This window comes from Hemitrygon akajei, chromosome 9 (assembly GCF_048418815.1).
Source record: "Hemitrygon akajei chromosome 9, sHemAka1.3, whole genome shotgun sequence".
NCBI lineage: Eukaryota > Metazoa > Chordata > Chondrichthyes > Myliobatiformes > Dasyatidae > Hemitrygon > Hemitrygon akajei.
In genome coordinates this window covers 21,265,738-21,287,202 of record NC_133132.1, presented here as the reverse complement: position 1 = coordinate 21,287,202, position 21,465 = coordinate 21,265,738, and the positions used below count along the sequence as shown (strand labels likewise).

At 46.4% G+C, this 21,465-nt stretch overlaps 1 protein-coding gene across 4 annotated transcripts in view; it reads left to right on the top strand.

The window, feature by feature from the left end:
- Positions 1-21,465, top strand: part of ccdc74b (coiled-coil domain containing 74B) — a 93,947-nt gene that overhangs the window by 2,411 nt on the left and 70,071 nt on the right. For 2 of the 4 annotated variants that reach the window (XM_073055595.1, XM_073055592.1), the window contains exons 2-4: positions 4,952-5,670; positions 6,762-6,806; positions 11,848-11,913. In XM_073055595.1, the coding sequence (XP_072911696.1) occupies positions 5,349-5,670; positions 6,762-6,806; positions 11,848-11,913 (433 nt within the window). In that variant the 5' untranslated portion in view covers positions 4,952-5,348. The remainder of the gene's footprint in view (positions 1-4,951; positions 5,671-6,761; positions 6,807-11,847; positions 11,914-21,465) is intronic. The other 2 variants (XM_073055594.1, XM_073055593.1) reach the window with 1 other exon arrangement.

The following is a 21,465-nucleotide window of genomic DNA, read 5'->3' as shown; positions in this document are numbered from 1 at the left end:
GGGGGCCCCGACCCAGACCAACAATTAGCCGGTGATGGACCCTGGCCCGGCTCCTCCCCTCTCCCCAACCACCCCAGCTCCAGGCAAGGACAACACTCCGGCCCTGGGCCGCCCCACGTCCCGGAGACCAACACCCGATAGCTGGGCCCCTCCGGCCTCCCATTCAGACTCGGTCCCAGGTCCCCGGTGAAAACTCTGTGCTCTCCGTGAGGGTGCAGGATGCCAGCGCTGGTCCGAGCCACCGTCCGGGAACCATCGGTGGAAATGCAGTCATTAGTAATGAGGTTATCAGAAAGTGAATGAAGGGAGTCCTGTAGCACAGATTATAGTTCAAACTCTGGCCACCCCCAGACACCTCCTCTTTCCTGTGTACTCCTCTATCATTCTCCCCTCCATACCATCCAGAAACAGAACTGCATCATAACAGTATCCCCTGAAGGCAAACATTCCGCACGTGTCCTCGACCACCTTGCCCACCGTGTTCGCGCTTTCAGAGATCTGTTAAGTTGTCCTTCAGGTCCCTTGGTTCCTTTTGTGCCTGACTATTTCTGGTGAACGCCTGAGTTTGGCCTTTCAAAGAACATTTTCTCGCACTTGTCGGATTAAATTCCATTGCCAACAATCCGCCTCATCGCTATCACGTTGTAACATCAGACCATCCTCCTCACTATTCACAATCCCACCAATCAATCAGCTGCAGACTTATTAAATATGGTTCCTGTATTCACATCAGTAGTTCACGTTTATCACAAACCCAAAGGTCCATGCACTGATTGGTGTGAAATATCACAGTCTGCCACCAACATCCTCTGCTTCCTATCACCATGCCAATTCTGGATTCCGTTTGTCAGCCTGCCCGCGTTCCACAATCTGTAGTCGTTACCAGCCTGAGTCCCGAGGGGCAACATCTGTCACATTACTCTCTTAAATATACTTGCCTCCCCAAAAAATGTCATCAAATTTGTTAGACAGTATTTCATAGAAACAAAGTCATGCTGACTTCCCCAGCAAAGATAAATCTTAGTCACAGACCCTTCAGCCCGAGGTGTTGTGCCCACTCACGATCAATCTAACCATGCCATCCATTTTCCTATCGTTTCTGTTATCCACGTGTTGAAGACTTCCTTAATTGCCCCTGCCTATACCCGCACCCCTGGCACAGCGTTCTCCCACTCCAAAAATAAAGTTACTTCTGACATTCCCCATACACTTTCCTTCAATCACCTTAAACGTATAGTATTCACCATTTCCAAAGTGATCTATGTCAAAGCCCCGTTATGCCACTAATGTCCATTCCTGGTCATCCAGCTTCTGCAGTGATGTGCAGGTCCTGTAGAATGTCCAAGGTTAGATTGTTTCAGGAACCTCATGGGTGGAATCAGGTGCAGCCTTCTGAAGAATATTGCTGATGGGGGTAGGAGGGGGTATGTGGGGACTGGTGCTGATGGGGGTAGGAGGGAGTATGTCGGGACTGGTGCTGATGGGGGTAGGAGGGGGTATGTGGGGTCTGGTGCTGACGGGGGTAGGAGTGTGTATGTGGGAACTGGTGCTGATGGGGGTAGGAGGGGGTATGTGGGGACTGGTGCTGATGGGGGTAGGAGGGAGTATGTCGGGACTGGTGCTGATGGGGGTAGGAGGGGGTATGTGGGGTCTGGTGCTGACGGGGGTAGGAGTGTGTATGTGGGAACTGGTGCTGATGGGGGTAGGAGGGGGTATGTGGGGTCTGGTGCTGATGGGGGTAGGAGGGGGTATGTGGAGACTGGTGCTGATGGGCGTAGGAGAGTTTATGTCGGGACTGGTGCTGATGGGGATAGGAGGGCGTATGTGTGAGAGTGGCGCTGACGGGTAGGAGAGGGTATGTGGGGTCTGGTGCTGATGGGGGTAGGAGTGAGTATGTGGGGACTGGTGCTGATGGGGGTGGGGTGGGTATGTGGGGTCTGGTGCTGATGGGGGTATGTGGGGTCTGGTGCTGATGGGGTTAGGAGTGAGTATGTGGGGACTGGTGCTGATGGGGGGGGTGGGTATGTGGGGTCTGGTGCTGATGGGGGTAGGAGGGGGTATGTGGGGTCTGGTGCTGATGGGGTTAGGAGTGAGTATGTGGGGACTGGTGCTGATGGGGGTGGGGTGGGTATGTGGGGTCTGGTGCTGATGGGGGTAGGAGGGGGTATGTGGGGTCTGGTGCTGATGGGGGTAGGGTGGGTATGTGGGGTCTGGTGCTGATGGGGGTAGGAGGGGGTATGTGGGGTCTGGTGCTGATGGGGGTAGGAGAGGGTATGTGTGAGAGTGGTGCTGACAGGGGTAGGAGAGGGTATGTGGGGTCTGGTGCTGTTGGGGGTAGGAGGGGGTATGTGGGGTCTGGTGCTGATGGGGTTAGGAGTGAGTATGTGGGGACTGGTGCTGATGGGGGTGGGGTGGGTATGTGGGGTCTGGTGCTGATGGGGGTAGGAGGGGGTATGTGGGGTCTGGTGCTGATGGGGGTGGGGTGGGTATGTGGGGTCTGGTGCTGATGGGGGTAGGAGGGGGTATGTGGGGTCTGGTGCTGATGGGGGTAGGAGAGGGTATGTTGGGACTAGTGCTGATGGGGGTAGGAGGGCGTATGTGTGAGAGTGGTGCTGACAGGGGTAGGAGAGGGTATGTGGGGTCTGGTGCTGATGGGGGTGGGGTGGGTATGTGGGGACTGGTGCTGACGGGGTTAGGAGGGGGTATGTGGGGTCTGGTGCTGATGGGCGTAGGAGGGGGTATGTGGGGACTGGTGCTGATGGGCGTAGGAGGGGTATGTGGGGACTGGTGCTGATGGGGGTAGGAGGGGGTATGTGTGGTCTGGTGCTGATGGGCGTAGGAGGGGGTATGTGGGGTCTGGTGCTGATGGGCATAGGAGGGGGTATGTGGGGTCTGGTGCTGATGGGCGTAGGAGGGGGTATGTGGGGTCTGGTGCTGATGGGGTTTGTGGGCAGTATACAGGGGTGATGATCGGGCTGATGGGGGAATGGGGTGGGTGTGGGTGAGATGTGCTGATGGGGTTTGTGGGCAGTATACAGGGGTGATGATCAGGCTGGTGGGGGAATGGGGTGGGTGTGGGTGAGACGCGCTGATGGAGTTTGTGGGCAGTATACAGGGGTGATGATCGGGCTGATGGGGGAATGGGGTGGGTGTGGGTGAGACGCGCTGATGGGGTTTGTGGGCAGTATACAGGGGTGATGATCGGGCTGATGGGGGAATGGGGTGGGTGTGGGTGAGATGCGCTGATGGAGTTTGTGGGCAGTATACAGGGGTGATGATTGGGCTGATGGGGGAATGGGGTGGGTGTGGGTGAGATGTGCTGATGGGGTTTGTGGTCAGTATACAGGGGTGATGATCGGGCTGATGGGGGAATGGGGTGGGTGTGGGTGAGATGCGCTGATGGAGTTTGTGGGCAGTATACAGGGGTGATGATCGGGCTGATGGGGGAATGGGGTGGGTGTGGGTGAGACGCGCTGATGGGGTTTGTGGGCAGTATACAGGGGTGATGATCGGGCTGATGGGGGAATGGGGTGGGTGTGGGTGAGATGCGCTGATGGAGTTTGTGGGCAGTATACAGGGGTGATGATCGGGCTGATGGGGGAATGGGGTGGGTGTGGGTGAGACGCGCTGATGGGGTTTGTGGGCAGTATACAGGGGTGATGATCGGGCTGATGGGGGAATGGGGTGGGTGTGGGTGAGACGCGCTGATGGGGTTTGTGGTCAGTATACAGGGGTGATGATCGGGGGGAATGGGGTGGGTGTGGGTGAGACGCGCTGATGGAGTTTGTGGGCAGTATACAGGGGTGATGATCGGGCTGATGGGGGAATGGGGTGGGTGTGGGTGAGATGCGCTGATGGAGTTTGTGGGCAGTATACAGGGGTGATGATCGGGCTGATGGGGGAATGGGGTGGGTGTGGGTGAGATGCGCTGATGGAGTTTGTGGGCAGTATACAGGGGTGATGATCGGGCTGGTGGGGGAATGGGGTGGGTGTGGGTGAGACGCGCTGATGGGGTTTGTGGGCAGTATACAGGGGTGATGATCGGGCTGATGGGGGAATGGGGTGGGTGTGGGTGAGACGCGCTGATGGGGTTTGTGGGCAGTATACAGGGGTGATGATCGGGCTGATGGGGGAATGGGGTGGGTGTGGGTGAGACGCGCTGATGGGGTTTGTGGGCAGTATACAGGGATGATGATCGGGCTGATGGGGGAATGGGGTGGGTGTGGGTGAGACGCGCTGATGGGGTTTATGGTCAGTATACAGGGGTGATGATCGGGCTGATGGGGGAATGGGGTGGGTGTGGGTGAGACGCGCTGATGGGGTTTGTGGGCAGTATACAGGGGTGATGATCGGGCTGATGGGGATGCTCCACCCTGCCGCTGCTACACTGGGAGGTAATCGGACCCTATGCCAGAACAATTCTGTGAAGCGATTGAGATGTGTTGTTAGATTATAGAGTTGTTGTGAGAGATTTCGCTGGAGGTGGGGAGATGAGATGTCTATGCTGTAGACAGAAGTATGTGTTCTCATAAGTGAACTCCAGTAATGAAGGCACTGGGTCCATCTTCCCATTTTATAGATCCTGGACTCTCCTCTCTACCTAACTCAGATACTAGCTACACATTGAGAATGTTGGATGAAAATTGATGCAAATGCTGAATTTGTATTTGTCACCTTTCCATGGTTCAGAATGTCAATCCTTAAACTAATTCTCCCTCAGAAACTCTCTTTAAAATCTTTCCAAACCTAGTAGTGCCCCAGATCCAATATCCATTCCTGAATGTAAAGTCGAATGGGACATTTTACTGCACGGACGATGCTGTTGCTACCTGTTCCACAATCTCACTGATGCAATGATATCGAAAAGTTTAGAAACTTAGCTGGTTGCAAACTCCAAGTGAACTCCCAAGCCACTCACTCACTCACTCACTCACTTTTACCTCTCTTGCAGTGATCTGTTTGCATGTATTCCAGGGAGAGTGATTCATCAAGGTGAAACGCCAATGTGGCAAAGTGATCACAGCTCGAGCAAGCTTGTTAACAACCAGAGAGATGTTCCATGAGGATGCTGTTTTGGAATTAGCAGCTGAGCTGCAGGGAGAGTTTACCCAGTGAAGCTGGATCTACATCAAGGATTAGCACTTTGCTCTTCAGTGGATGTTTTATTTATTGAGAAGGACAAAGAAATGGACTTTATTCCAGGGAAGCACGTTGGTTCCATCATCGGCAACAACATATGCACAAAATTCTAATTTCACAGACAAGCTTATTGTTTAATAATCTGGAGAAAAGTAATTGTTATTTTGGAGCAGGGTGAAATTTGCAACACTGCCACATTGTGTGAATCTATGGAAGCTCTTTCTGCTGGAAACATGTCGAGCAGCAGCCTGCCCCCTCTGCGTAACCTGCCCCAGTGGTCTCGTGTGGGGACGCTCGACAGAACTCGGTACCCTTGCTCCTTCCCCCAGAATAACGTTAACCCAATTCCTCTGTCTCCTGCCTTGAAGACAAATAAACCGGAGCCCCCTCAGCAGGCTAGCCGCGGCGAGTTGGACGCAAACCTGCGGGCAGCCACGCTGGAAAGGAATCTCAAGTTCCTGCAGGAGCAGCACTCGGAAACTCTGGAGAAGCTGCACAAGGAAATTGAGCTGCTCAAGCAGGCGAATCAAGGTGTGTAGATGCTGTACGCTGTAACGTGCAGTTAGAGGGACTGGGGAAATATCAACTGGATTAGAAGTTAAAGAAACTGGGACCCCCAATACCCATTTTCCCCCTTAACTTGCCAGGGTCACTGGGACATTTATTATTCTATGATATAACATTAAAGCATGAATTAGAAGAATTTTGGAGTATTAATAATGTCCAATTGTCTGGAATATATGCTACTCTGGCACCAGAAGGTCATGCTGGATTACAACAGTAAGGGAGACACTGTGCACGGGCACACATTGTTTGCGGTTTCCTTTGAGTAATGGAGTGGAGGCTGGGTCTCCAACCAGGTGAATTCCTGTAATGATGGTTGAAGTCTGACAATGCCAGCTGTCATTACATTGTTACCATGATACTGTTGGTGCCAGTGTGGTATCATTATTAATCCAAAAGGCATAAAAGTGTGGCTTGCTTCTTGTATGGGAGTTTTGTTATTTCTTTGGTTCTCTCTCTTGGTCAGAGGCTAGTAGACTGTCCTTTCTGGGTTCAATCTAGGTATTGTCCAGTGACATTGAACTTTTTGCATGTTCTCCATCCCCGTTTATTTGGGTCAGTTGATTGCACAATCAGCTCTGAGTTAGAAAGCCTTGTGTACACTTTCCCTTCCACAGAGTTGAGTGCAGAACTCTCTGGTGTAGTACAAAGGAGGGGGTTGCAATGTTCTCAATGTTATTTTGTGCTTAAGATATTAAACCAAGACCTTAACTGCTGCTCAGGTGGGCAAGGAAATTCTCTCTCCCACAGCCATCACTTTGAAGGAAAACCCTAGCAAATAATTTGTTTCATTGTGTTTCACTGGGTCTTGCTGTCTGCTGCTTTCCCCACCCTATCAAAAAGGTTATAATTTGAAAGCATTACTTTGCTGCAAAGTATTTTTGGACAGAAGGCAGTTATAATACAACCCTTTCAATATCCTGGTGACAGCCTGTAGCAGCCTTATGGTGTATTGCAAATTGCTCAGCCAATTTTTCGAAAGTATTCAGTCCCTGATAATCTCGGTTCCTTCACTGTTTATTGATGTATAATAACAAGATGTTATTATTTTACAACAGATCTCATTTTTAGGATGATAATGAACCAGGGGTTCATCCACCAAGGTAAGTGTTTCATCAGTTTTTAATCCGTTCATTAGATTTCTTCTTTCCTTTCTGCTGAAAGATTCCCAAAAGAGGTGATTGGTAAAGACTGAGCCACAGGATGGAGATAGCTCCTTCAGCTTACCGAGTCCATGATGACCACCAAGCCCGACTTACATTAACACAATGCATTCTCTTCATATCACCAACACCTGCTTACAACAGGCATTTACCCTACTAAGAGCACATGTTTGGGGTGTGTGGGAGGAAACCAGAGAGAACCCAGGGGAAACCAGCAGGGGAACATGGAAACTGCACACAGACAGGTACCAAGATCAGGATTAAGTCGGGGTTACTGGAGCAACTTGCTGCCTTTAAAGGCAACCTACTGCTGACAAAAAGGCTGTACAGATTAGAACCTCTTGATCCAGATCGATATCCATACTCAAAATGTTCATTCACCTTGGTTTGGACCTGGCTAGACGTCTGGTGCCTCTGAGTAACAGCATATAAAGAGGGTGGATGTGGAGAGGATGTTTCTTATGTTGGGGGTATCCAGAACTAGAGGGCACAGCCTCAAAATTGAGTGGTGACCTTTTAGAACAAAGGTAAGGATGAATGTTTTTAGCCAGAGAGTAGTGTATCTGTGGAATGCTCTGCCACAGACTGTGGTGGAGGCCAAGTCCGTGGGTATATTAAAGGCAGAAGTTGATAGTTTCCTGATTGGTCAGGGCATTGAAGGATATGGTGAGAAGGCAGGTGTATGGGGTTGAGTGGATCCGGGATCAGCCATGATGGAATGGTGGAGCAGACTCGATGGGCTGAATGGCTCCTGTGTCTCATGGCCTTATGGTCGTTGTGGTTAGAACATAGCACACTACAGCATAATCCAGACCCTTCTGCGCATGTTGTTGTACCATCCTTTCAACTGACTCCAAAGATCGATCTAATTTTTTCCAACTATAGCTGTCCAATTTTCTGTTGTCTATGTGCCTATCTCAGAATTTCGAAAATGTCCTTAATGTATCTCTCACCACCACTACCCCCACTAGCAGGGGCATTATGTGCACCCAGCAGTCCCTGCAAAATACCTATTTCTGACATCTCCCTTATACTTGCTGGAAGTCATATTAAAATTATGCCATTTAAAGTTTAGCCATTTCCACCCTTGGTAAAGGTCCACGGCTGTCCACTTGATCCATGACTGTTGTGGGAGAGACATGAAGGGCAGAGGAGGGTACTTCTGCGTTGTGTATTTATCTGAGGATATTCGTGGTGTTAGTTGAGCTGCCCGCTAGAGCCTGGCAACACCTACTAATGGAGAGCATGGGAAGGACTTTGTACTGTAGTCCAACAGAAATGGTGAGTACCTGTGAGAACTGCAGAATGCTGTACCCTCTCTTCTCAATGTTCCATCATATGTGATCGGAAGTGCATTTTTAACACCCTTGCTTCATATCCCTTGATGCCTATGTCTAATACAAATCTACTATCATCACCGTTGTTTAATGACCACTCGAGCCTAAACAGATTTCTGAGGGAGAGTTCCAAATAACCTTGTGGTGAAATTTGGAGGTTGAGGAAAAAACATTTGGGGTAGTTTTCAGGAACGGCATAGAGGCAATGATGGAATAATCTGCCTTAGCCCTTACCTTCTGTAATGAGACACAAGATAATTGAAATAAGAGCAGAGGGACTGGAAAGATTCAGGATGTGAGGCAGAATCGGCAGAGAGAGAAGCAGTTCACATTTTGAGCTGGTCACTCTTTATTTACTGTTCTGATTTCAGAGTTACTTTGATTTTGGGCCTTGGCATAATTGTTTTCCACAATTTGTAGCTCCTAGTTTAAAAATATAACTGGTAAAACTTTCTTGGGTATAAAATGAGCAATTAACTTTTCTTGTGCATAACTCAGGAGTTCTCTCCATCTTTGTTGGATACATAGTTAGTATGCCAATGAAAGCAGTATATCTCAGAGACTCTCACAGGCAGGGTTTGTTGGTAATACATTGTGGCAATGGCTTGTGTCTTTGGAAGGATTTCTCCCACAGAACCATATGTGAGGCATGTTTCATTATTAATTTAGTCTATCAAAGTCTCTGCAACCTGCTGCCTACAATTTACAATTCCTCCTGCCTTAGGGCTGATGTAGAGTCACAGCGATAAATTAGGCGAGTATTGTTCACAAAACTGAAGCTTCTACAGTTAAATCCCTTAGATCAGTGGTAGTAGAAACTCTGCACTTTAAATCACACCAGTATATAAAATTCTGCTACTCACAATGCAGTCACAGTAACCAATGTTATCCCAATGGAGACTGCAGAATATAGAAGTTTTGCTAACAGTCCATTGGTTTGCCTTGCTGATTTATTCTAAAACTGTTGGTTAAGCTGCAGTTGCAGGAGAATAGCTCTCTTGGGCAGCGCGGGCTGTTGGTCAGCAGTATTGTATCACATGCCTGGCATTTCTTCTGATCTTTCAAATGACAGAGGCTCTTACGTTTGAAAATAATGTGAACATTATGCAATTAGGTTGATCGTGATGGATTTGATGGTCAGAGGTTCATATGAGTAGAAACTGAGAAGCAGAAGTAAGTAAAAAGGGTCAGAAGGCTTTTGGCTTTCTGACCTCCGTTGGTCAGGGCATTTGAGTAGAGAAGTCAGAATGCTACCTTACAGTTGTACAAGGTGTTGGAATATTGTGTTCAGTTTTGGTCACCCTGCTTAGGAAAAGTGCCTTTAACCTGAAAGGCGTGCAGAGGAGGTTTATGAGGATGTTGCTGGGACCTGAGGGATTGAGTTGTGGAGAGAAGTTGAGGAGGTAGAGTTTTTCATTCAACGTAGGAGAATAAGCGGCAATCTAATAAAGATGGTTAAAGTCATGAGGGGCATGGATAGAGCGAACATACACATTTTTCCCAAGGTTGGCGAATCTCAAACTAGAGGGTATAGATTTATGATGAGAGGGGAGAGATTTAATAGGAACCTGAGGAACAACCTTCTCACCCAGAGGGTGGTCAATATTTGAAACAAGCAAATGACCAGGCAAGTGCATTAACAACATTTAGAAGGTATCTGATCAGCATGGACCATTTAAGCTGAAGGGTCTGTTTCTATTCTGTATGATGACTCTATGATCCCACCAGGTGTAACTGTTCCAGATCTATCATATAATGTTTCATCATTCATGAACTCAAACTTTTGCAGGAAATTGTAATTCATTATTTTGTTTAATTGCTTCCCCTTATAATCAAACAGATGGGTGTAGAGTTGAAGATTTGGTTTTGGAGCCATAGAAAAGTACAGTACAGAAACAGGCCCTTTGGCCCATCTAGCCTAACCATCGACTGGGACCATAGCCCTCCATACCCCTATTATCCACATGTCTATCCAAACTTCTCTTAAATGTTGAAATTGAGATCGCATGCACCAAATGTGCTGGCAGCTTGCTCCACACTCTCAGAACCTTCTGAGTGAAGAAGTTTCCCCTCATGTTCACCTTTCACCCTTAACCCATGACGTCTGCTTGTAGTCCCATCTAACCTCAGTGGAAAAAGCCTGCTTGCATTTAACCTATCCATACCCCTCATGATTTTGTATACCTTTAACAAATATCCTCTCCATCTTCTACATTCCAGGAATAAAGTCCTTATTCAGTCTTCCCCTATAACTCAGGTCCTCCAAGACCTGGCAAAATCATTGTAAATTTTCTCTGTACTCCAACCTTATTTACATCTTTCCTGAGGGTAGGAGACTAAAACTGCACACTGTACTCCAAATTAGGCCTCAATAATGTCTTATACAACTTCAACATAATATCCCATTTCCTGTACTTAATACTTTGATCTATGACGCCTATGTGCCAAAAGCTTTCTTTTGACCCTATCTACCTGAGACACCTATGTTCCCAGATCCCTTTCTTCTACCACACTCCTCAGTTCATTGTGCAAAATCTACCCTGGTTGGTCGTACTGAAGTGCAACACCTTGCACTTGTCTGCATTAAATTCTATCTGCCATTTCGCAGCCCATTTTCCCAGCTGGTCCAGATTCCACTGCAAACCATGATAGCCTTCCCCGTGTTCATTACACTCCCAATCTTGCTGTCATCCACAATTTGCTGGTCCAGTTAGCCACATTTTCAGCCTGATCATTGATATAGATGACAAACAACAACTGATCTAGCACCAATCCCTGTGCCACTCCACTAGTCACAGACCACCAGTCAGAGAGGCAACCATCTACTACCAATCTCTGGCTTCTCCCACAAAGCTAGTGTCTAATCCAATATACTACCTTATCTTGAATGCCAAGCAACTGAACCTTCCTGACCAAGCTCCCATGCGGGATCTTGCCAAATGCCTTGCTAAAGTGCATGTAGACAATATCCACTGCCTTGCTTTTATCAATGATCCTGGTAATTTCTTCCTCGAAGAACTCTATTAGATTGGTTAGGCATGTCTTACCATGCACAAACCCATGCTGGCTATCCTTAATTAGTCCGACTCTATCCAAATACTTGTATATCCAGTCCTGTAAAATACCTTGCAAATAACTTTCCCACTACTGTGTCAGGCTCACCGACCTTTAAATATCTTCTACCCAGAGCTTTGGAAAGCAAATACTTGTGCTCATAGGGAAGGGTCTCATAATTTTAAAAAAAAAGTACATTTGTTGGATTAGACAAGTTATCAGTAGTGGGCTTGAGGATTGAACATCTAATAATGTGGTAACTAGTGATCTCTGGGCCAGTAGGGGAAGAACCAACCCTTCTACCTTCTTTGGATTCATTGAGTACCCAGATTTTCTGTGGAAAGTTTTAGTGGCCTGCACCTGATCCTCCAAAAGGCATTTGATTAAGTTCCAGATACAAGGCTTATGCCATAAGGTAGGCAAGGGATTCTGAACAGGAGCATGGAATTGACAGTGAAAATAACTGGCACTTTCCCATTTGACCTTCCTGATCCTTACGAGACTCTGGGGCTTTGAGCTGGGAACTCCTGGAACACTATGGTAAAAATGAATGGATTCAGAAACTCCATATGTTATGATTATATTTTCAGATCTTAAACCAGGACAGTCGGTGGAAATGGAGCACAGAACTCTGAAGTTACATCTGAACAAAATGTGTAAGTTGACTGTACAATGGTAGATAAGGTATAAAACAGCCAACTGCAATGTGCTCAGAATCAGAATCAGGTTTAATGTCACTGGTATATGTCATGAAATCTGTTGTTTTGTGGCAGCATTACTTTGCAATCCATAATAATAAAAACTAAACTGCAAAAAAAAGTATAGATAAAAAGCAAATATAGTTAAATAAGTCATGCTAAAAGAGAGGAAAACATACTGGGGTAGTGTTCATGAAATCTAGTGAATAGAGAAATCCTAAAATATTGAGTTTGTTTCTTCAGGTTCCTCTATCCCCTCATTGACTGTACCAATGAAGAGAAGGCATGTCCTGAGTGATGTGGGTGCTTAATGATGGATGCTGCCTTTTTGAGACATTGCCTTTTGAAGGTGTCCTGGATGATGGGGAGACTAGTGCTCATGGTGGGGAGTCTAGGACAAGAGGACACGACTTCAGGATCGAAGGACGTCCATTTAGAACAGAGATGCGGAGAAATGACTTTAGTCAGAGGGTGGTAAATCTGTGCGATTTGGCCTCCACGGCCGCTCGTGGCAACAAGTCATTGGGTGCATTTAAGGCAGAGATAGACAAGTTCTTGATTAGCCAGGGCATCAAAGGGTACAGGGAGAAGACAGGGTGTGGGGATGACCGGAAGAATTGGATCAGGCCATGATTGAATGGTGGGGCAGACTCAATGGGCCGAATGGCCTACTTCCGATCCTATATCTTATGGTCTTACGATGGAGCTGGCTGAGTTGTAAACTCTTCAGCTTTTTGCAATCCTTCATACAAAACAGTGATGCAAACAGTTATAATGCTCTCCATAGTCCATCTGCAGAAATTTGTGAGGGTGTCTTGGTGACCTACCAATTCTCCTCAAACCCTTAATGAAATACAGCCACTGCCATGCCTTCTTTATAATTGCATCAATATATTGGAACTAGATTAGATTTTCAGAGATGTTGACAACCACGAACTGTGTACCCTTTTCACTTCTGATCCCTCAATGAGGGCTGGTGTGTGTTTCTTTGACCTCCTCCTTCTGAAGTCCACAGTCAATTCCTTGGGCTTACTGGTAGAGCATAGATGCTGAATGTAAGATTGTTGCTGTGACAATTTTGAGGCTGTGCCCTCTAGTTCTGGATACCTCCACCATAAGAAACATCCTCTCCACATCCACCCTGTCTAGTCCTTTCAGCATTCAGCAGGTTTCAGTGAGATCTCCACACTTTTTCTAAATTCCAATGAGTACAGGCCCAAAGCTGCCAAACACTCCACAGATATAAACCCCTTCTTTCCCAGAATTATCCCGGTGAACCTCCTCTGGACTCTCTCCAATGACAACACATCCATTCTCAGATACAGGGCCCAAAACTGTTGCCAATACTCCAAGTGCGGCCTGAGTAGTGTCTTATAAAGGCTCAGCATTACCTTCTTGTTTTTTGCATTCTATTCCCCTTGAAATAAATGTCAACATTGTATTTGCCTTCTTTACCACAGACTCATCCTGTCAATTAACCTTCTGGGAGTCTTGCACAAGAACTCCCAAGAGCCTCTGTGCGTCTGATGTTTGAAATTTCTCCGTTTAGATAATAGTTTGCAATATTGTTCCTTTTACCAAACACATTATCATACATTTCCCAACACTGTATTCCATTTGCCACTTTTTACCTATTCTTCCAATTTGTCTAAGTCCTGTTGTAATCGCATTGCTTCCTCAGCACTACCAACCCCTCCAGCTATCTTTATATCATCTGCAAACTTTGCCACAAAGCTATCAATTCCATTTTCTAAATCACTGACAAACAATGTGAAAAATTGTGTGCCCAATTGTGTGCCCTGAGGAACACCACTAGTCACTCGCAGCCAACTAGAAAAGGCCCCTTTTATTCCCACTCACTGCCTCCTGCCTGTCAGCCATTCCTCTATCCATGCCAGTATCTTTCCTGTAATTTTATCTTGTTAAGCAGCCTCGTGTGTGGCACCTTATCAAATGCCTTCTGAAATCTAAGTAAATGACAAAAAGTGGGAGGGTGAGGAGCCAGAGGTCGTGGTACATGTAGGTACCAATGACATAGGTAGGAAAGGGGAAGAGGTCCTGAAACGAGAGTATAGGGAGTTAGGAAGGCAGTTAAGAAGAAGGACCGCAAAGGTAGTAATCTCGGGATTACTGCCTGTGCCACGCGACAGTGAGAGTAGGAATGGAATTAGGTGGAGGATGAATGCGTGGTTGAGGGATTGGAGCAGGGGGCAGGGATTCAAGTTTCTGGATCATTGGGACCTCTTCTGGGGCAGGCGTGACCTGTTCAAGAAGGACGGGTTACACTTGAATCCTGGGGGGACCAATATCCTAGCGGGGAGGTTTGCTAGGGCTACAGGGCAGACTTTAAACTAGTAAGATGGGGGGGCGGAAATCAATTTGAGGAAACTATGGGAGAGGAGGTTAGTTCACCAGTAGAGCAAGTAAGTAGACAGTGTGTGAGGGAGGAAAGGCAGGTGATGGAGAAGGGATGCGCTCAGCCCGAAGTTGTAGGGGAGAAGAAAGAAAAGGATAATAAATTTGAATGCATTGCTAGGGATGAAAAGAGAGGAGGAGGTGGAGAGTATCTTAAATGTATCTATTTTAATGCTAGGAGCATTGTAAGAAAGGTGGATGAGCTTAAAGTGTGGATTGATACCTGGAATTATGATGTTGTAGCTATTAGTGAAACATGGTTGCAGGAAGGGTGTGATTGGCAACTAAATATTCCTGGATTTAGTTGCTTCAGGTGTGATAGAGTAGGAGGGGCCAGAGGAGGAGGTGTTGCATTGCTTGTCTGAGAAAATCTTATGGCGGTGCTTTGGAAGGATAGATTACAGAGCTCCTCTAGGGAGGCTATTTGGGTGGAATTGAGGAATGGGAAAGGTGTAGTAACACTGATAGGAGTGTATTATAGGCCACCTAATGGGGAGCGTGAGTTGAAAGAGCAAATGTGTAAGGAGATAGCAGATATTTGTAGTAAACACAAAGTGGTGATTGTGGGAGGTTTTAATTTTCCACACATAGATTGGGAAGCTCATTCTGTAAAAGGGCTGGATGGTTTAGAGTTTGTGAAATGTGTGCAGGATAGTTTTTTGCAACAATACATAGAAGTACCGACTAGAGATGGGGCAGTGTTGGATCTCCTGTTAGGGAATGCGATAGGTCAGCTGACAGATGTATGTGTTGGGGAGCACTTTGGGTCCAGTGATCACAATAGCATTAGCTTCAATATAATTATGGAGAAGGACAGGACTGGACCTAGAGTTGAGATTTTTGATTGGAGAAAGGCTAACTTTGAGGAGATGCGCAGGGATTTAGAGAGAGTGGATTGGGTCAAGTTGTTTTATGGGAAGGATGTAATAGAGAAATGGAGGTCATTTAAGGGTGAAATTATGAGGGTACAGAATCTTTTTGTTCCTGTTTGGTTGAAAGGAAAGGTTAAAGGTTTGAAAGCGCCATGGTTTTCAAGGGATATTAGAAACTTGGTTCGAAAAAAGAAGGATGTCTATAATAGATATAGGCAGCATGGAGTAAAGGAATTGCTCGAGGAATATAAAGAATGTAAAAGGAAACTTAAGAAAGAGATTAGAAAAGCTAAAAGAAGATACGAGTTTGGTTTGGCAAATAAGGTGGAAGTAAATCCGAAAGGTTTCTACAGTTGTATTAAAAGCAAGAGGATAGTGAGGGATAAAATTGGTCCCTTAGAGAATCAGGGTGGTCAGCTATGTGTGGAGCCGAGGGATATGGGAGAGATTTTGAACGATTTCTTCTCTTCGGTATTCACTAAGGAGAAGGATATTGAATGGTGTAAGGTGTGGGAAACAAGTAAGGAAGTTATGGAACCCATGACAATTAAAGAGGTGGAAGTACTGGCGCTTTTAAGAAATTTAAAAGTGGATAAATCTCCGGGTCCTGACTGGATATTCCCCAGGACCTTGAGGGAAGTTTGTGTAGAGATAGCAGGAGCTCTGACGGAGATCTTTCAGATGTCATTAGAAACGGGGATTGTGCCGGAGGATTGGCGTATTGCTCATGTGGTTCCATTGTTTAAAAAGGGTTCTAGAAGTAAGCCTGGCAATTATAGACCTGTCAGTTTGACATCAGTGGTGGGTAAATTAATGGAAAGTATTATTAGAGATAGTATTTATAATTATCTGGATAGACAGGATCTGATTAGGAGTAGCCAGCATGGATTTGTGCGTGGAAGGTCATGTTTGACAAACATTATTGAATTTTTTGAAGTAGTTACGAGGAATGTTGATGAGGGTAAGGCAGTGGATGTAGTCTATATGGACTTCAGCAAGGCCTTTGACAAAGTTCCACATGGAAGGTTAGTTAAGAAGGTTCAGTCGTTAGGTATTAATGCTGGAGTAATAAAATGGATTCAACAGTGGCTAGATGGGAGATGCCAGAGAGTAGTGGTGGATAATTGTTTATCGGGATGGAGGCCGGTGACTAGCGGGGTGCCTCAGGGATCTGTTTTGGGCCCAATGTTGTTTGTAATATACATAAATGATCTGGATGATGGGGTGGTAAATTGGATTAGTAAGTATGCCGATGATACTCAGGTAGGAGGTGTTGTGGATAATGAGGTGGGTTTTCAAAGCTTGCAGGGAGATTTATGCCGGTTAGAAGAATGGGCTGAACGTTGGCAGATGGAGTTTAATGCTGAGAAGTGTGAGGTTCTACATTTTGGCAGGAATAATCCAAATAGAACATACAGGGTAAATGGTAGGGCATTGAGGAATGCAGTGGAACAGAGAGATCTAGGAATAACAGTGCATAGTTCCCTGAAGGTGGAGTCTCATGTAGATAGGGTGGTGAAGAAGGCTTTTGGAACGCTGGCCTTTATAAATCAGAGCATTGAGTACAGAAGTTGGGATGTAATGTTAAAATTGTACAAGGCATTGGTAAGGCCAAATTTGGAATATTGTGTACAGTTCTGGTCACCGAATTATAGGAAAGATATCAATAAATTAGAGAGAGTGCAGAGACGATTTACTAGGATGTTACCTGGGTTTCAGCACTTAAGTTACAGAGAAAGGTTGAACAAGTTAGGTCTCTATTCATTGGAGCGTAGAAGGTTGAGGGGGGATTTGATCGAGGTATTTAAAATGTTGACAGGGATAGATAGAGTTGACGTGAATAGGCTGTTTCCATTGAGAGTAGGGGAGATTCAAACGAGAGGACATGATTTGAGAGTTAGGGGGCAAAAGTTTAAGGGAAACACGAGGGGGTATTTCTTTACTCAGAGAGTGATAGCTGTGTGGAATGAGCTTCCTGTAGAAGTAGTAGAGGCCAGTTCAGTTGTGTCATTTAAGGTAAAATTGGATAGGTATATGGACAGGAAAGGAGTGGAGGGTTATGGGCTGAGTGCGGGTAGGTGGGACTAGGTGAGATTAAGAGTTCGGCACGGACTAGGAGGGCCGGAATGGCCTGTTTCCGTGCTGTGATTGTTATATGGTTATATGGACATCCCTTGCCTCTCCTTTGTCCACCCTGCATGTTACTTCCTCAAAGAAATCTAATAGATTTGTCAGCCAAGGTTTCTCTTTATAGAAACCATGCTGACTTTGACTAATTTTATCATTAGTCTCCAGGTAGCCTGAAACCCCATCATTAATAATAGACTCCAACACTTTCCCAACGACTGAGGTTAGGCTAACTGTGTAATAACCCAGATCTTATTAGCGGGCTTAATGTAAAGGAACCCTTAGGAGGCAATGATCATATGTTGAATTCATACTGCAATTTGAGAGGGAGAAGCATAACTCAGATGTATCAGTAACTCAATGGAATCATATTACTCAGTCCTTTCTTCTCCCTTCTTAAAGAATGAAGTGACATTTGCAATCTTACTGTACTGTGTCACCCTGCCAAGATTCATTGATTTTTGATAGATCATGACCAATGCATCCGTTATCTCTTTAGCAACCTCTCTCAGGACTCTGGGATGTCGTCCATCTGGTCCGGGTGACTTATCCACCTTAAGACCTTTCAGTTTGCCCAGCACCTTGTCCTTTGTAATAGCAATGACACTCACTCCTGTTCCCTGACACTCACAGATCTCTGGCACACTGCTAGTGTCTTCCACAGTGAAGACAGATGCAAAGTATCTATTATCTTCATCTACCTTTTCTTTGTCCCCCATTACTACCTCACCAGCAACATATTCCTGTGGTGCAATATCAGCTCTCACCTCCCTTTTCCTCTTTACATAACTGAAAAAAACTTTTAGTATCCTGCTTTATATGATTGGCTAGTTTGCCCTCATATTTCATCTTTTCCATCTTATAACTTTATTTTAGTTACCTTTTGTTGGATTTTAAAAGCTTTACACTCACTTTTGCTACCTTATTTGCCCTTTCCTTGGCTTTTATGCAGTCCTTAATATCCTTTGTCAGCCATGATTTTCTACCCCTACCATTTGAGAACAATTTCTTCTGTGGGACATATCTATCCTGCGCCTTGTGAACTATTCACAGAAACTTCAGCCATCTCTGCTCTGCTGTCATCTTCACCTGTATCCTCCTCCGATCCACCTGGGCAAGCTCCTCTCTCATGCCTCTGCAATTCCCTTTATTCCATTGAGTTACTGATACATCTGAGTTATGCTTCTCCCTCTCAAATTGCAGTATGAATTCAACATATTATGATCATTGCCTCCTAAGGGTTCCTTTACATTAAGCCCGCTAATAAGATCTGGGTTATTACACAACACCCAGTCTACGATAGCTTTTCCCCGAGTAGGCTCACCTTATTCAGAATGGTATGCACATTTAAATACAGCACCTTCAGTTCTGCATTCTTTACCCTTTTGAGTTTTGCCTCTGTGGTACAATTTAATTCTTTTCTCTGAATACATTTGTACTCAGTCATTGGCTTGTCCTTCCTTACGTTCATGTTACACCCATCATCTACTTGTCAACCTGCTGACTCATCCTCAGCTCTATCATACTGGTTCCCACCCTCCTGGCATATTAGTTTAAACTGCTCCCAACAGCTCTAATAAACCTGCCTGCAAGAATATTTGTTCCCCTCGGATTCAGGTGCAACCTGTCCCTTTTGTACAGGTCACACCTGCCCCAGAAGAGGTCCCAATTATCCAGAAATCTGAATCCCTGCCCCCTGCTCCAATTCTCCAGCCACACATTTATCTGCCACTTCATTTTATTCCTATCCTCACTGTCACATGGCACAGGCAGCAACCGAAATTACTATCCTTCAGGTCCAACTTCTCAGCTTCCTTCCCAACTCCCTGCATTCTTTTTTCAGGACCTCCTCCCTTTTTCTACTTATGTCATTGGTACCGTGACTTCTGGCTGCTCACCCTCCCTTTTCAGGATATTGTAGACGTGTTCAGACACCACAGACCCTGGCACTTGGGAGGCAAACTCTTCCCGGCCACTGGTATGACTATCACCCTTTTGAAGAAGGTGGGAATCTCTGACTGCAGCAATGAGAGATTGAAGATGTCCTCGAACACTCCCACCAGCTGGTTGGCACAGGTTTTCAAAGCCCGACCTGATGGGTTCACCCTCATGTAAGATGTTTTGATGTCGGCCTCTGAGACAGAGATCAAAGGGTCATTAGATGCTGCAGAGATTTGCACAGCTGTAGTTTTATTCTCCCTTTCAAAGTATGCATAAAAGGCATTGAGCTCATCTGGGAGTGAAGCATCACAGCCATTCATGATGTTAGGTTTCACCTTGTCATGTCTTTGGCAATTTGAACGGGGCACAATTGCGCAAGCGCGTGAAGGTCGGCCTCTGAGATCAGCGGGAGCGTTTAAAAAGCGAACAGATTGAGAAGTGGCGGTCATTTCTTCGGCAGATTGAACGGGGCATGACTACGCAAGCATGTGAAGATTAGCCTGTGAGATCAGCGGGAGAGTTTAAAAGGCGAGCAAATTAACGGAGCGGGCGACGGAGTAGCAGGGGACAGAGTGGGAAGGCTTTGGCTCGAGAGGCTGAGGATCAGCTTTCTCCCAGTGAGGTAAGGCCGGGTAAGCTCCTCTAATTAGCTTAGGAGTAGGTAATTGAGGCTGCAGTTAGGGCAGTCGAGTGCTCCGTTTGCAGTATGTGGGAAGTCAGGACGAGCACAATTGTCCCTGATGACTACACCTGTAAAAGGTGCATCCAGCTGCAGCTCCTGCCAAACCGAGTTAGGGAGCTGGAGCTGGAGCTGGATGAACTTCAGATCATTCGGGAGGCAGAGGCAGAAATAAACAGGAGTTACAGGGAGATCGTCACCCCTAAGAGTCAGGAGACAGGTAGCTGGGTGACTGTCATGTGAGGGAAGAGGAATAGACAGAATGAGCAGAGCACCCCTGTGGCCATTCCCATCAACAATAAGTATACCATTTTGGATACTGTTGGTGGGGACAACCTACCAGGGACAAGTTGCAGTGGTTGCGTCTCTGGCACCGAGACTGGACTCTCAGCTCAGAAGGGAAGGAGGGAAAAGAGGAGAGCAGTAGTGATAGGGGATTCAATAGTTAGGGGGACAGGTAAGAGGTTCTGTGGAAGAGATCGAGAATCCCGGATGGTCTGTTGCCTCCCTAGTGCCAGGGTCCACGATATCTCGGATCGAGTTCTCAGTATTCTCAAGAGGGAGGGTGAGCAGCCTGATGTTGTGGTCCATGTAGGGACCAATGACGTGGATAGGAAGAAGAAGGAGATCCTGCAAAGAGAATTTAGGGAGTTAGGTGTAAAGTTGAAGGACAGGACCTCCAGGGTTGCAATCTCAGGATTGCTACCCATGCCACGTGCTAGTGAGGCTAGAAATAGGAAGATAATGCAGCTAAATACGTGGCTAAGGAGTTGGTGCAGGAGGGAGGGCTTCATGTTTCTGGACAATTGGGCCTTGCTCCAGGGAAGGTGGGACCTGTTCCGACGGGACGGGTTGCACCTGAACTGGAGGGGGACTAACATCCTTGTGGGAAGGTTTGCTAGTGTTGCTCTGGGGGGTTAAACTAGATTTGCAGGGGGAGGGGAACCAGAGTGTTAGAGCCGATAATGAGGTGGAAGAGGATAAAGGCCAGGCGAAAGCTGCAAGCATCAGGAACAAAGGTGATGAACTGAGAGCTTGGATACATACATGGAATTATGATGTAGTGGCCATTGCAGAGACTTGGCTGGCACCAGGGCAGGAATGGATTCTCAATGTTCCTGGATTTCAGTGCTTTAAAAGGCATGGGGGGGGGGGAGGGGTGGCATTACTGGTCATGGATACTATTACAGCTACAGAAAGGGTGGGTAATGTAGCAGGATCCTCTTTTGAGTCAGTATGGGTGGAAGTCAGGAACAGGAAGGGAGCAGTTACGCTACTGGGGGTATTCTATAGGCCCCTTGGTAGCAGCAGAGATACCGAGGAGCAGATTGGGAGGCAGAGTTTGGAAAGGTGCAAAAATATCAGGGTTGTTATCATGGGTGACCTTAACTTCCCTTATATTGATTGGCACCTGATCAGTTCCAATGGTTTAGACAGGGCAGAGTTTGTTAAGTGTGTCCAGGATGGATTCCTGTC